This window comes from Styela clava, chromosome 9, assembly GCF_964204865.1.
Source record: "Styela clava chromosome 9, kaStyClav1.hap1.2, whole genome shotgun sequence".
Taxonomy (NCBI): Eukaryota; Metazoa; Chordata; class Ascidiacea; order Stolidobranchia; family Styelidae; genus Styela; species Styela clava.
The window spans coordinates 8,984,415-8,998,697 of record NC_135258.1 but is presented as its reverse complement, the minus strand read 5'-3'; the positions used below and the strand labels follow the sequence as shown (position 1 = coordinate 8,998,697).

The 14,283-nt window shown below is 33.0% G+C and overlaps 1 protein-coding gene across 1 annotated transcript; it reads right to left on the bottom strand.

Annotated features, from left to right (window-relative positions):
* Window positions 1-6,297: 6,297 nt before the first annotated feature.
* Window positions 6,298-14,253, bottom strand: LOC120339182 (protein Wnt-5-like). Its single transcript, XM_039407262.2, has 5 exons — window positions 14,080-14,253; window positions 10,753-10,994; window positions 10,025-10,164; window positions 9,757-9,909; window positions 6,298-6,994 (listed from the first exon to the last, which is right to left on the bottom strand). The coding sequence occupies exons 1-5, from the start codon at window positions 14,169-14,171 to the stop codon at window positions 6,536-6,538; spliced, it is 1,086 nt and encodes a 361-aa protein (XP_039263196.1). The 5' UTR covers window positions 14,172-14,253; the 3' UTR covers window positions 6,298-6,535.
* Window positions 14,254-14,283: the final 30 nt, after the last annotated feature.

Genomic DNA, 14,283 nt, shown 5'->3' with positions numbered 1-14,283 from the left:
GGGCTGTTGAGCACGTTTGGATTTCCTGTACGTTATAGACGTTTATAGTCAATTAACAGAAGATATATGGTAAGTTCTTCCATGTCTGTATGGTTTTTAATTATCCTTAGGCATACATGGTTTACGAACAAAATAAGCATCGTTTGTGGTCGCGATTACCTCAATGATCTCTCGCCAAATTTTGCTTACTGATTGAATATGGTACAAAGGTCATAACTTTGAGTTGGTCTAGATTATTTATGGTAGATTGTACATGAAATTATGGAATAATAACAAGAGCGCAAAATTTACAATTAGCATGGATTATTGGAACCTGCGACTTCCGAACGAATAATATACTAGATTTTGAATATTTGTTACGACATAGCAACAAGAATTTATAAATTATTTGCTTATTCCGGGAAGTAATACTGAATATTGAAGTACCGAGGCATCAGGTGGTGCAATTATTCGTGACGTAAATAACAAAATAGTGCCAATATCAGTGGGAAATTAACATGGGCAAACATTGAGTATGTGATATTGTTTTCAATAGAATTGCTATAAATAATAACATAATTGCCAGAACGAGAGTCAATTTTATATCACACAGAGATATTCAGAACGCAGTTCCATGTAAAGGTTGCACGTCATTAACTTTTGTAATTTGTGGGGAAGGATTTTTGAAATTATTAGGCCAATAAAAATGAAATCATGGTTCATAGTATAGCTAACTAGAACTAATTTGCTTCAAAAATTTATCGAATATTTCACAAATGAATTATTTTGTTGATTCCGTTGGACAACTGGTATGGTGCCTGGTATCGATTTTACCTTTGACAAATTTTTGTGAAATTTATAATTTTTCTGTTACAAACTGAATTTAAACAAAATATGCTTTGGCATTATGTAGTTCCAAATTATGATCAGACGTCATGTCTGAATGAGTCCCGTATCATTCGGTCTGCGGTAATGACCACGCTACGCCTTTGATAAACGATACTTATCACTATTTAGTATCAGATTACATCAATGTTCTTTTTCTCTAGCTTTTCAATAATTTTATACCCGAATTTTCCACGAAAACCTAATTTTGTGAAACAAAAATAAATGTTGTTATCTATCACACTAGGACAGTTATAGTCCGTTGAGACCAATCACGGCAGTTATATCTTATTTTTGAATTCATTGCATCAATATAAATGAAGGGTCTTTACGTTCGAATGTTATTTTAATGACCTAATGACATACTGGCTAGTATTCCGCATTACATCACATATATAAATATAGATGCATCACACGTTTTCGAAGCAAAATATATGATTTTTGCATGGGTTCATGGTAACATTACACTATAATAGAAGGTGCATTAGAAGATAATCTTATTCACAAAAAGACATTTGCACCACACAGTGAAATTATCCCAAAAATATAGTTTATATTTTGCAACGAACAATGTAAACGTTTGTATCTAAACATTTTATCTAAATTATTATGTCTGTGCCACTCGGTTCAAGGCCTTCGTGTTATCGTTAGATGTGATGCCATGGAAACCATGCAATTTCCAACTTATGGTTACTGGAAACACCTCTATCGTCGAATCCGCGGATAACTTTTTTGATTAAATATATTCATTTATTTGCGACGATAAACAGGAGAAAATGAAAATTATGCGAAAAATTTGGATGTGGTATTTGCGTTTTGGTTTACGTTGCATTGCAAAGTTGAAAAACTGTAGGAGTATGAACATTCGTTATGAGAAACGCCTATAATGTACAGCGGTCTTTAAAATACCAAAGTGAACTCAAAGGACTGAAACAAATGTGTGGTATGACATCATAATAAATGTTATTGTTATCTAACAATAATTGCAATAATTCAAGAGAGGTATTTTATAATTTTGTAAATTTATGTACGATAACAATGAATATTTTTGACAACTGTAAATAAATGTAACTCGAAGTATAACCATCAAATATTTGAATGAAATTATGATTCAAAATTTTTCGTGCTAGTCAAGAAAATCCGATAATAGGTTTGTTGCTATTGTGTTGCAATGATAAGTGTTGCAAAGCAATTAAAGTATTTTTCCAAATTGACATGTATAAATACAGCATTTTGATGGAGTGATAAAATACATGTATGCCTTAGACTAGAACAGGTCAGTTCTATCGCGTCGAGAACGTTTTCAAATAAAAAACATGTCGTTTTTGACTAATAGTGTGAACATAATCTGCATAAAGACACAAAACCCACATTATATTACAATTCGTGGTAAGCCATATCTTGAGTAGAAAATTATACTTTTGATTCGCCGATCTATTTATTTACATAAGATACCTGAAGTTTAAGACTATTTTTCTTCGTGATCATTACGTTAACCATAATTTTGGATTTGTTCGTTATCTCTGAAATAGCCTTAATAATTTGTGACCATCCTCCAGCAGTAACAATAATATAAAAATCTATTGACACAATGGCATTTTACAGTCATTCGCTGCTTAGTTCGTACTACACAATGTTTTTTTTATCGCATAGAAAACTTTTTCGAAAGATTCGGAGTATCTATGCTGATTGAAATAACCCACTTCAATCTAAAAATTCTATAAAACCTACAATATCATTTATTTGTTGTTTATATACTTATTTGCCAGGCTTGTTGTTAAGTTTTTGCGAATATTTATGTTTGAACAAAATTATATGCTACATGAGCAAAGTTATAAAATAGATATATCCATTCAGTTTATTTACTTTTTTATAGTATAAATTTTTTTCAAGAATGGGCGGTTTTTCAAACTTAAATTTTATCTTTCCCTAGAAAATCAAAACATTTTGGTTCAGCGACTGTGTTACAGTTAAGGCTATGCAATTTTAAAGAGAAATGTTCCACTACAAGTTGTTATCCATATTATGTGTAGTCTAGTTGTAGCAACCAAACTTGTTGAATAGTTATCCATCGATATCATCTACTATACATTGCTGACTTTGTTAAATTTAAATTATGAGCTTCTTTTCTCTTCTGTATGCATGAGAGAAGACAAATGCACACGATTTTCATTTGTCTCAAAATTTGCATAAAGTAGAATGAATGATTTTTTATTATAAAAGTTCAGATCGTTTGCAGAAAGTCAATCAATCCGTGATATTGTCACTCAATAGATTAGCCCGGAATTAAATATTTCAGTTAAGACTGCAGACATCTTAAAAATTTGCTTCAACAGATTGATAACAATGGACAAACGTCGAAAATACGTCACACAATTGCTAAACAGTCAGGATCAAATTTCGAAGTAGCTTTCTTTTCAAGCGGCTTAGTATTAAATTTCAATGGTATGACGCCTGTCTACAGTGCGTCATTACTACAGGATTTTCTAAAGGAAAAGTCCGGTTGTCCAGCCAAAAAACCGAGACTACACGCAGAGAACAAGGACATCCACAGATGGGCGTCTCAAAAATTTTTTGATTTCGAATTTACAACAAAACTGATCGCGGACATCAAGTTGCGTCATACATTGAATTCTACTTTGCTACAATTTCGTCATTTACATCGTATCCGACCAAAAATGTTGGGCGGGATGTAAAATTTTAAAGTTCATATGCTCTCAAGTTAAAAAAAAATAAAATTATTCAAATAATGTTTGCCATCTTATTTGCTGACACGTAATCAACTTTTTTTTAACAAAATGATGACTAAAAATTTGCTTAATTCAACTCTCACGCACCGACCAGAGCCCGTTACGACCTATAATTATAATAAAAAGAACAGCTGAAATCAAAGTTGCTCATAATTCCCCCTTTCTCTATTCAAGCTGTTGTCACTCAGTACTTCGACATCAAAGTCTGAACTTTGACCTTGACTGTTTCAGTTGACCTTGACCAGATGGGCATTTAACCTTTCTATTCAGTTCGTCAATGCTGAATTTTATTAAATCGATAACGTAGTGAGATGATCACATAATTGGCAATAAGTCGCAGAAATTTTTTTCATATCTTGCAAACCTGATATTTAATCGAAATTTAAAGTGACCGTGACCAATGTCCAGACTGAGTTTTTATATCAGATATTCAATCCCAATCTCATATACTACAAACCAGTATTTTGATATTTTCATTAATTTACATGCTTCTATCAACTTATCAGAAAGTGGCACATGTACCAGGGCAAATGATCAATCGGATACATAGCACATATTAATGGGTTGCAAATAGTTTTATCGTTAATAGCAAAATATTTACCCCCCCCCCCCTAAATTTGGAAACCCCCCTTTTAAAATAAAAAGCTGGGAAGAACATTGTTTAGTTTTAAGTGCTCATTCGTTTGCATATTTTGGTTTCAAACGTACTTCTAAGCCGCTAAATTTAGTTAAAAGTCATAAGAGAATACAAAGCGGCTTAATTTGTTTTCTTTATTATTTTTTGTAATAGAAATGAAGTGAAAATGAGTGAGAAATAGTTCAGTAAGTCAAAAAATATAACTTAAAAAAATAATATGAATAAAATTAAGACAAAGACAAAAATAATAATACGTGTTGAAAGCAGGCGTTGAAAGTGAAATGCAAACTCGAATATTCTTGACTTCTAAATTAATATTATTGAATGAAAATTGAATATAAAAAAGTTTACACCAATAGATGAAGCAAAATGTATAATAATATGATATATCTCAAATTAATTTTGAACATAATTTACTTCGAGAGGTATAAGCACATAATCAAAAAAGAATTTTTGAAATAAATAGAAATTTTTCTGACAACTATAAAATAGCTTTACAAACAAGGCTGATGAAGGTATGTGTTTCGGTACCTAATTTATACCTTGTTTACAGAATGCTTCGTTGACACGGTGACACAAAAATTGTTGAAAATCACGCAAATAACGAATAAAAATGATCGCAGACAGAAAATTACAGATGAGATAAAAGAATGGCGACAATAATAATTGGTCACAGTGATTATTCAATGAAAGTATGCGCAAGACAATTTATCCGACATAAATGCTCCGTGACTTCAAACTAACGCCGCAAATTATAACTGGAGATGTCACGACGTTGTTGACTTCGATGATTACTGTATTTGTTTCTTTATTCGAAAAATTCTGGATATTTCTTCTTCGTAAAATTGATGTTTTTCTGAAAAATGTAACAAATAATAATTTAATGTTTGGAATGTCGGCGTGATGTTTGTAATTTCATCGTTTGAGGAATCCCGCGGTGCGTTAAATTTTTTTAATAACGTTTACCGATGATATTATGAGGTTAACTGCTGAGAGGGGATTGCGAGTTACTCACAGAATAATCGCATTTGTAGAGACCATACAAAGACGTAATTGAATCTCATTGGTCGATACGACCATGTTGGGTTTTTTATTTCAAGGAAAATCATCGAGAGAAATTGTGAAATTTGATTAGAAAATAAGAAATTCCATTTTGCCCAATTTCAAAATTTTCGAATTAGCTACAAGTGTAACTCAAAAAATCAAACTCTTGTTCGCTTGAAATCGTGTTTAAAACGTTATGTATGGTTTCTAAATGAGTATTATCTCTAAACCCCATACTGTCAGAGAACCATGAATATCTTTCCAAATTTTTTCCAGGCCCGTAAAATTTAAAATAGTCTTCGATATACATATATATACTAGTCAAATTGCTTGATTTTTTAGATTTTTGTAGGGTTTTCAAATTTTAACTGATATTCCCAACGGGTAGCCTATTATTGTCGATAAGCAAATAAAATTTGTTGCCCAGAAATTTTAAACATATCGCTAAACGTGTGTGGTATAGCTTCATGTAATTATGGTTAAATGCACACAAAACAAAAAGAATTAAGGTCAATTTGACGGAATACTCCAGCTCTACACGTCGTCAAAGTAGGTTAATGTTTATGGATGGATTCCCATATTGAATATTCTTTGGTACAACAAAGATACTTTGTGGTAATTTCTTTAACTGATGATAAAGCACATATTCAAAGTATCAATGTACTGCTAAATGCTATAATTTGTATTGGCTGTCCATGTGGTTTAAGGACAGTACAAGCGGATTTTTTTTTCACAAAAATGTCAAATTTCAAATACGGTAGCATAACGTAAAAATATTTAATAGGATTTCCGGCAAATTTTCTTTCAGGCTATTGCAAGATTTTAAAAAGATTCTCATAAAAGTTTAAATCATGCCGACAATGCTAGGCTTGGCAATATTTAACCACAACAGCCTTTAATAATAACAGCTTGCCACACTAAAGCTGTTTGTAAATACCCAATGTAGGTCATGTTTCGATGACAGTATTTTTTTATAAATACTATTTTTTAAATAATACTAACCATTTTTTTTATTTCCTTTTCTTTGAAGAAGTTGAAAATTTTGTATTTTTCTTGATTATTATTGCGCAAAAAATATCCTATATATTTTCCATGTAGGTAAAATACAGTTTTTCATTCATTTTTTTCAAGTCAGCTTTGGCGGCTTTTAACTTTTTAATCAATCAGGTAATATCAGAAGAATGAAAGTTGTCATGGCATTGAAATATCCGGAACATGTTTTGAATGATGATAGTATAGTTTATCTGCAAAAATGTTTTACAACAGTTTTTCTGCATTTTTCACACCGCACGGTACAACACCATTGAAATTTACAATTGCATCTTTCAACAACGGTAACATCTTGACGTCGAAAGCCTCGCCCACAGCAAAGAAGTCCGCACCCATCGTCGCCTGACGAATTTTTATTGCATTCACGCCCTCTAGTGCCGGGAACGCCAGTTTTAGAATTACGTTTACAATAGTCGGGCGATGATTCTATAAATATAAGGTCCGTTAAAACTGGCTTCCCTCTTCCTGATTTTCGTGGACGTATTTGTCCTCGTTTACTCATTCGCATTTCAATAGCGTTTACGTGAGCTTGTCTTAATTTGTCCCCGATCACACGAAAGTCGGGTACTTGAAACCAGCAAGTCTTCAAACTGCAGGATCCTGACACACCATGGCATCTACATGCAGGTCGTGTACCCCGAACCACGGCCTAAAAATGAAAAAAAAGGTCAGAATTTAGGTATTTTTACAATGCAATAAAGTCAAAATGTAGAAAGGAGCATACGTAATGATCGGAACTAAAATTCAGATTAAGATCTGAATTTGAATGAATGTGAGGGATTTAGATTAAATCAACTTTCATAATCAATACTTTCTACACAGCGTGTAGGCATAAATCAATAAACAAGAGGCAAGTAAGACTGAAAAACAACACTTTTGACAAAATAAAAATATATGTACACTTTTTCAGGTAACTCACGACAAAGGTAGAGGGTCCTTTGGGTGTATTGCAGTTGATCAATTACTCTCTGCCTACTTTTAATAATTAGTATGAAAAGGGATCGCAGATATATAGGTGTATATAATAATTTAGGCCTGGCATAAACCATGGCACGTACATATATTTCACATCTCTAATAATCCAATTTGAAATTACATATGCGTGCCGAAAACAAGAATTTTCTCGATAAAATAGACTTTTATCGACTTATTATACTTTTTAAGACGTGACGTCTGACTGAGCTGTGTAACATGGGCAAATGAAAATTTTGAAATGAATCCAGGGTGGAAGTACTTGCATTTTCAACGACACATGTTTGTTTGTGTTCTGTAACTCGACAGTTTAATTTTGCCCATTTGTCTATTTTATATCAAGATGGATTCTTGAAAAATTATCTTTTAGCTCATATTATTGTAGTGATAGTTAATCTACGAAGGTACAATCAATAACTTCTCGCATTGAAAACGCGTTGATTAAAAAAATTCGTCACCGATTATAATCTCGGTATGTAGAGGGGCCAGTTTTTTCATGCATTTTGTAAATTAAACTCTCTTTGAAATCGTTAATCTGTGACTTATATAATATAAGAATGTCAATTATACTCAAGAAACATTTATCTAAATCACTTCATAGCAGATATCGGTTTGGTGGATTCTATATTATTTACATTGTCGAAATTTTATGAATGGATATCAATATAATATACGGGATCGCAGGTGGATGAAAATACCTGTACATATTGACTTATGTCAAATCAAACGAGAAAACGCTACGTCGGATGTTCAAACAAACGGAAACGAGTTCATAATTTATATCCGAGTGTTTTAACACTAGTTCATGTTAAACTAAATCACATGTATAAATGTGGTCATGATATTTCAGTAATTTGACTCAACTTGAATTTAATTTTGTGGAAGAAGTTTTTTAGAAACATAATTCGTCGTCGTAACATGATAATGAGTTTTATGTCTGACAACAGCAATGATAGGCCAAGTAACTGACTTTTAAAGTCTATTTATCTGAGCTCGTGATGGTAATTTAAATGGTTCTAATTTTTGAACTTGAAGAAAATACAAAATTATAATTATGACAAATCTTGCTTGGTACTTGGCCATGGCAGCAGAACACAATCATATTGGACATAACAATAATTGATTAATAAATCTGTGGGACTCTAGTGGTTCCAGCCGTATACTTTGAGCCCCAATTCTCATTATGGAGACAAAAAATTATTTTACAATTGTACCGAATTCTGGTATTTGATTTTTTTTTTGCGTGTCAAAGCACGTGTCGTTATAACCTCAAGGTTATCACGTACACTTTGAACTTTGAATGATGATCTAACGTTGATGACAAAAGGGAAACTATTTGGCGACGAAAATTGGCTTAACGACAATATGAAAAGAATCTGAAAAACTGTAGTTAATATTCGTTTTCCTAAAAAGTCAAATATTTACGTATTTTTGGCTAATAAATTGGATGACGCGCTAAGTCAAACTATTCATAAATCTACCGAGGGTTTGACGAGGAAACGTAAAAAACACAAAATTCAGTGCAGGAATATGGCGCCATGCAGGTAGGGTTGTCAGTATTTGTACTGGGTCATTGTCCTAAAGGTTTAAACGTTTTTGACCCGCGTTAAGATACATTTATGCGAGTTGGGTCAAACGGAAGTGTGAAATCGGCTAAAATATTTCTCTAAACAATATTAAATGTCTTAGATTTGTTTCAGCAAATCATACATGCCAGTTATACACAGATTATAAACAAACCTAACTTATTTCTGTTAAAAAAAACTCAATGTGAATAATTTTCATACTTTGAGATCAATTTTACCTTCAACAAATTGAAAACATTCTGGTTCATTGCGTTAGTAACGAGATATAGTTTTTGGGTAAATCGTTGCGATTCTCATTCAATATAAAATAGTATAAACCATTTTTGGCCACTGTTCCTATATATGTTTATCCGGATGTATGTATTGGGCGAAAAATTGCGACAGTCGTTAGCAAGTTCCAAAATTAGTTCTTTGATCTTAAAATCGTAAACATGTATGCGGTTTTTCTCCTGATACGACGTTTCGGTCTGGCTTAAGCTAATTCGGCCTAATTCTTAGTGGATTAAACTTTCATAAGCAGTGAAGCAATGATAGTTTTGTCCCAAAAAATATCGAGCCTTAGTACGATGAAATATTAAAATTTGACAGTGATTGATCAGAAATTTAACTTTTTGGAGCATAGCAAACATGCAAAGAATCCCGATGTAATTCTGAAGGTTATATTACTACGTATAGTATTACACCACGAGCATTAGTTAAAAAATTCAAAGCAGGAAAACAATTAGCAGAAAGCCGGGACATTTTATATGGGGCATTCAGTTGCTATAATATTTGGATAAGCTTTCCCATTACCGTGCCATATTGCTTAAACTTGCAAACACAAAAATGAAGATTTAATTTACAGAAAACCTACCATTCTTCCAGCTTCATTGTTATGCAAGTTCATTGCTTTTCTTGCTTTTGCTTTCTGTCCTCTAGGAGAGACATTGTCTCTTTCTCTCGCATCAATAAATTCTCTTGCAAATCCATAAGCATAATCGGTATCATCTCCACAGCCTCCCCATCTCTGTATATTATTATTCCACGTATTAGATAATGCTAGAATGGATGCTGGGTAATATGAAATAATGTAGACTATGTAGACAGATTTCTTGGCTGAGGATTTTTTTGAATTAGCTTACCCAATCGTTATGCAGTCCCGTTGGTCGTGGCTTCTTACTACAACCACACGACTTTAATTCGGCACTTTTACATCCTTTTGCAATGGAATGCACAACTCCAGCGGAGGCGATAGCGTATGTAAACGCAATTTCTTTGCTGCCTGAAATCAATGACAATGGTTTAAAATATATTTGGATTTGTTCGCTTTAGATATGATTTTTTTGACAAACTTATTTGAATATTGCCAGAAATACCCGCAATAGGGAAAAATTGTGATATCCGTCCAAATGACAACAAATTTCACACTTTGTGGAGGTTATATAACGTGATTCACTCCGAAGTCGAATTAATTTTCATTATCAGAAACATACGTAAGATACGTCATAAGTTTAATAGCGTAAAAAATACGTGATTCACTGAAAATGCTCCATCAAAATTAATTACGTAGTATAGATAGAGACAGGGGCATACTTATTTGTGAAATCTTCTTACGATAATAACAGGTGTCATTGGAAAAATAACTAATTTTTGATAAATGGAAAATGAGTCAATGGGAAATACAAAACACACCAAGTTTACAAAATACAAATTTTAGGGCATGAATGTCACGAAACCACAGCTCTAAACAACAAGAAGGACGCTCGATGTTGGGGGTTAGACAAGGTCAAGATGGTGTCTGTCTGTCGCTTGTTCGATTGGTATTTTATATTCTATTTTTTGCTTCTTTTTAAATGTTTCGTGGACATACCTATGTTAAGCACTTTGCCGAATACTGTACTGTCTTCAACAGTGGAACAATTCCATCGGTGTCCGCTGAATTGATGTTGACATTCCTGGATTCCACTTTCTGCTCCTTCACTGACAAACGACATGTGGTTGTGATATCTCTTGCAAAGGGCTTCTTGATTTCTAGACAAGCCCTTGAAATGCTCACATATTGAAGTTATTCCTTGTTCAAGCTTGTCAATATTTGGATCTGTGGCAACCGACCTAGAATGAAACAAAAAATTAAATTAATTAATAATTATTGAAAATAAAAACACGATCGAGTGATGGGTACAAATCAAAATGATACAATTCATAAAACAGTCGATATCTCAGGGATTTTTGAAATTTGAAATTTAATAACCATTTATGAATACAGAAACATTCGTTGGTATAACAGAAATGAGCGGAGTGTCTGCCAATGTGAGAAAGGAATTCACAACAATAACCATTATGTGATCATTCGTACCTCGCAGGGATTACAGAAACGAAATAAACTTCAAATTGGTATTGTTTATTAAACCAGGTACTGTATATCAATAGCAGCAAGATTCGATACGTAAAGATTTTTTAAAAACACGTGCCTTGCTTTCTTTGAAGTGCCTTATCCCTAAATGACTTCTCTAATAACAACGGCGTCGTATTACTTGCAGTACACACGAATAGTTTTATGAAATAGGGCTTATAAGTACTGTGTACATGTACATAATAATTTTGAAATGCTCAAAAACATGACGTTTCAATTCGCAACTGTTGGCTTGTTTTTTCAGCTCCACTTTATTAAGTCTTTCCGCAAGACAATTTAATAGATATTGCTGTCTTGTAGACCAGGAAGTCTTTCGAATATGGGTGGTATAATTCCAAAATGACTACTTAAATAATCTGCACTTGACCGCCACGTCGTACCAAGATTTGTAGCGAATTACGCAAATGGGTGAATTTTGTGACTTTGTGACTGTCGAATCCACTTGAGAAAACGAATTATACGTCAGAAACATAATATTTCACCAAATACGGCATATAAACTTCGAGCCAAATTCAGTTCAAATTTATGCCTAAGTTGAGCAGACAACAATTGATTGAGTTAGTAGTGCTTTTAAGCTGGATATTTGTCTTAAATCCGACTTTGTGTTAAATAAAAAATAAACAAGATATGAAATAAGCTGTTCTGATCAAAGTTGTACGATCCGACATTGAAAGTTGTTTTTCAGTGTTTTGTATGTCACGATTAAGGATTATGTTATTAACGCCACAAGTATTTATATCTGTCTTCATATGGGTTCACATATTCGTAGTCTTTGAAGTTTTTTTCAAAAATGATCAAATTTCACGAAAACATTTTTGGTACGAAACTATGTTTTTTTTTATCGATAGAGTGTCTAATTGTGTACCTGAAAAATGAGTTTTATTTGAGAGGTATGAATTATTCCTGAAATGAACTAAAGTTTTTCTAGCCCCACGAAAGAAATTCCGATTTTGGGGGTTGCCGATATTTGGTGCAAGATAAATGAAGCTGTATCACCATGAACTAAGTACAGCAACCCACAACATATGTCAGGGCAAGTCATCATTTTTGCATGTGAACTTTACAGTTCAGCAAACAGGAATGTGGATCTTGCTAAATACCTTGGTGCCCAATTATTCTAGGATATATAGGTTATTATAACAATACAATCAAGCTCGAGATGTTGGTAAACCAAAATAATAGACTATGATTTATTTACGTGTTAAACATGGGCGGGTAAAAATTATTATTGTGTACAGTAGTCTGATAGGGGCAAACGTCGTTTATTTCGTGCACTACCGTAAATGTTGTGGCAACATGAATCAACAAAAACAACGAAAATCGACTTTGACTGATATTATTTCTGGTGCCGTTAACTTCAATCTGATCAATTGACGACTAGATAGCGTGCGTTTATGTGCACGTGATCAAATTTTCGAGACGGTGAACCGTATAGCTTTGAAAATTAATGTCTGGATAAATTCACACCTGGCTACTTTCAAAAAAACTTTGATCTTTTGATTAAATTCAAAATTTTCATGTACGCTTGTAAAATTAGGAATAATATTTATAAACATGTGATGATTGGACTAATAACTTTTAATTAGACTATAACATGATCCGTTTCATGATTCCATCTTTACCTTTATTAGGCATCCCATAGAACGTTTAGGACACTAATATTTTACTGAACTGAATTATGTCCATTCAACGCAACATACCAAATTAATTACCATTTGTTGTGGATCGGGGACCTTGGTTAACTGCTCGACAAACGGGTGCGAAGCTGACATGGCGGACCACATGGTTGAAATAACGTATTAATTTGCAGTTTCAATTTTAAATCTTGTTAAAAATGACATTTTTCAATAAAATTCTATACCCAAAAGCATTTTCGCATGGTTGGTGTTTTGGTTTTATGCTAATTGTCTTTTATTGAATATTTTCAATGGGCCAACTTTAGAAATATTTGATGAAACACTTCGAGGGACTTATTAGAAAACATATTATTCAAAATATTTTCAAGCTATAAATTGTTCCACTCATTCAAAACATGTCTGTCGTTTTAATTTTATTGCAATAACAATTACCTTGGATGACGTCAGTACGCGACATTTGTTGGCTTACACGGAGTGAACTCGTAAAACAACCGAAGAATAAAGTACAACGTCCGGTCGGATTGAATTTCATATTCAGTCATTATTTAATTTAGATTTTCGACGAGCTTTTTTGTCTTCAAACTAAAATTGCCCTCGGAGATTGTTTCTCGCGTTATTTGATGTGATTGGTATGGGTCAATATTTGACTCAATTTTGACTATTTTGTCCAAAAGTGGGTTATTTACTCATTGTCTGCACGAACATAGCGTTGAATAAAGATTTTGCAAAGACTTTTTCACTCGACTATTAGCAGCATCCCTACATCGGCGTTGGTACGTTGGTTTTTAATAACTTTAATTTTACTGCGCAGTTAGCGTGGGAAAAACCAATTTAAAAACTGAAAATCTACAAAATTGGTAATGTACTGTCCAGTTGATCAAGGCAATATTATACCCCATATCCCTCCCGTTTGACGTTATTTCCCGGAAACTAAATATATTACTCCACGTATATAAGACCAAGTATTGTTTAAGTATGATTCGTATAAATATCGATGACTACATCTCGATAGGTTCGGATACTACATTTACGTCATAAAGTGATAAAAATAACTTTTGGGAGAAACTTGACCGCACTATTCAGCTGGTTTCTGTGATTTGTTTTCCAAAAGTTATAATATAATGGACAAATTTCCTTCCTTACTTACCACCAATGTCCGTTGACTTGACTCCAACTCAGAGATAAAACCACAATAATAACCGGTAAGATTGATCGGTGTCTGCGGAAATCGGTATCCATTTTCTGGCAGAAGTTGATTTTCGAATTCGACGTTTCAAATGTTGTTTCAAAATTTAAATTTAAAGCAAGGTACTAATGTAATACAACTGCAATAACATAGAAATTGGTAATA

Coding starts and splice junctions, on each gene's coding strand:
- LOC120339182 (XM_039407262.2), bottom strand. CDS start 14,171: ATGGATACCGATTTCCGCAGACACCGATCAATCTTACCGGTTATTATT. Junction 10,165..10,752: donor CGGCAAAGTGCTTAACATAG/GTATGTCCACGA, acceptor CATTGATTTCAG/GCAGCAAAGAAATTGCGTTT. Junction 6,995..9,756: donor ACAATGAAGCTGGAAGAATG/GTAGGTTTTCTG, acceptor TTTCATTTTTAG/GCCGTGGTTCGGGGTACACG.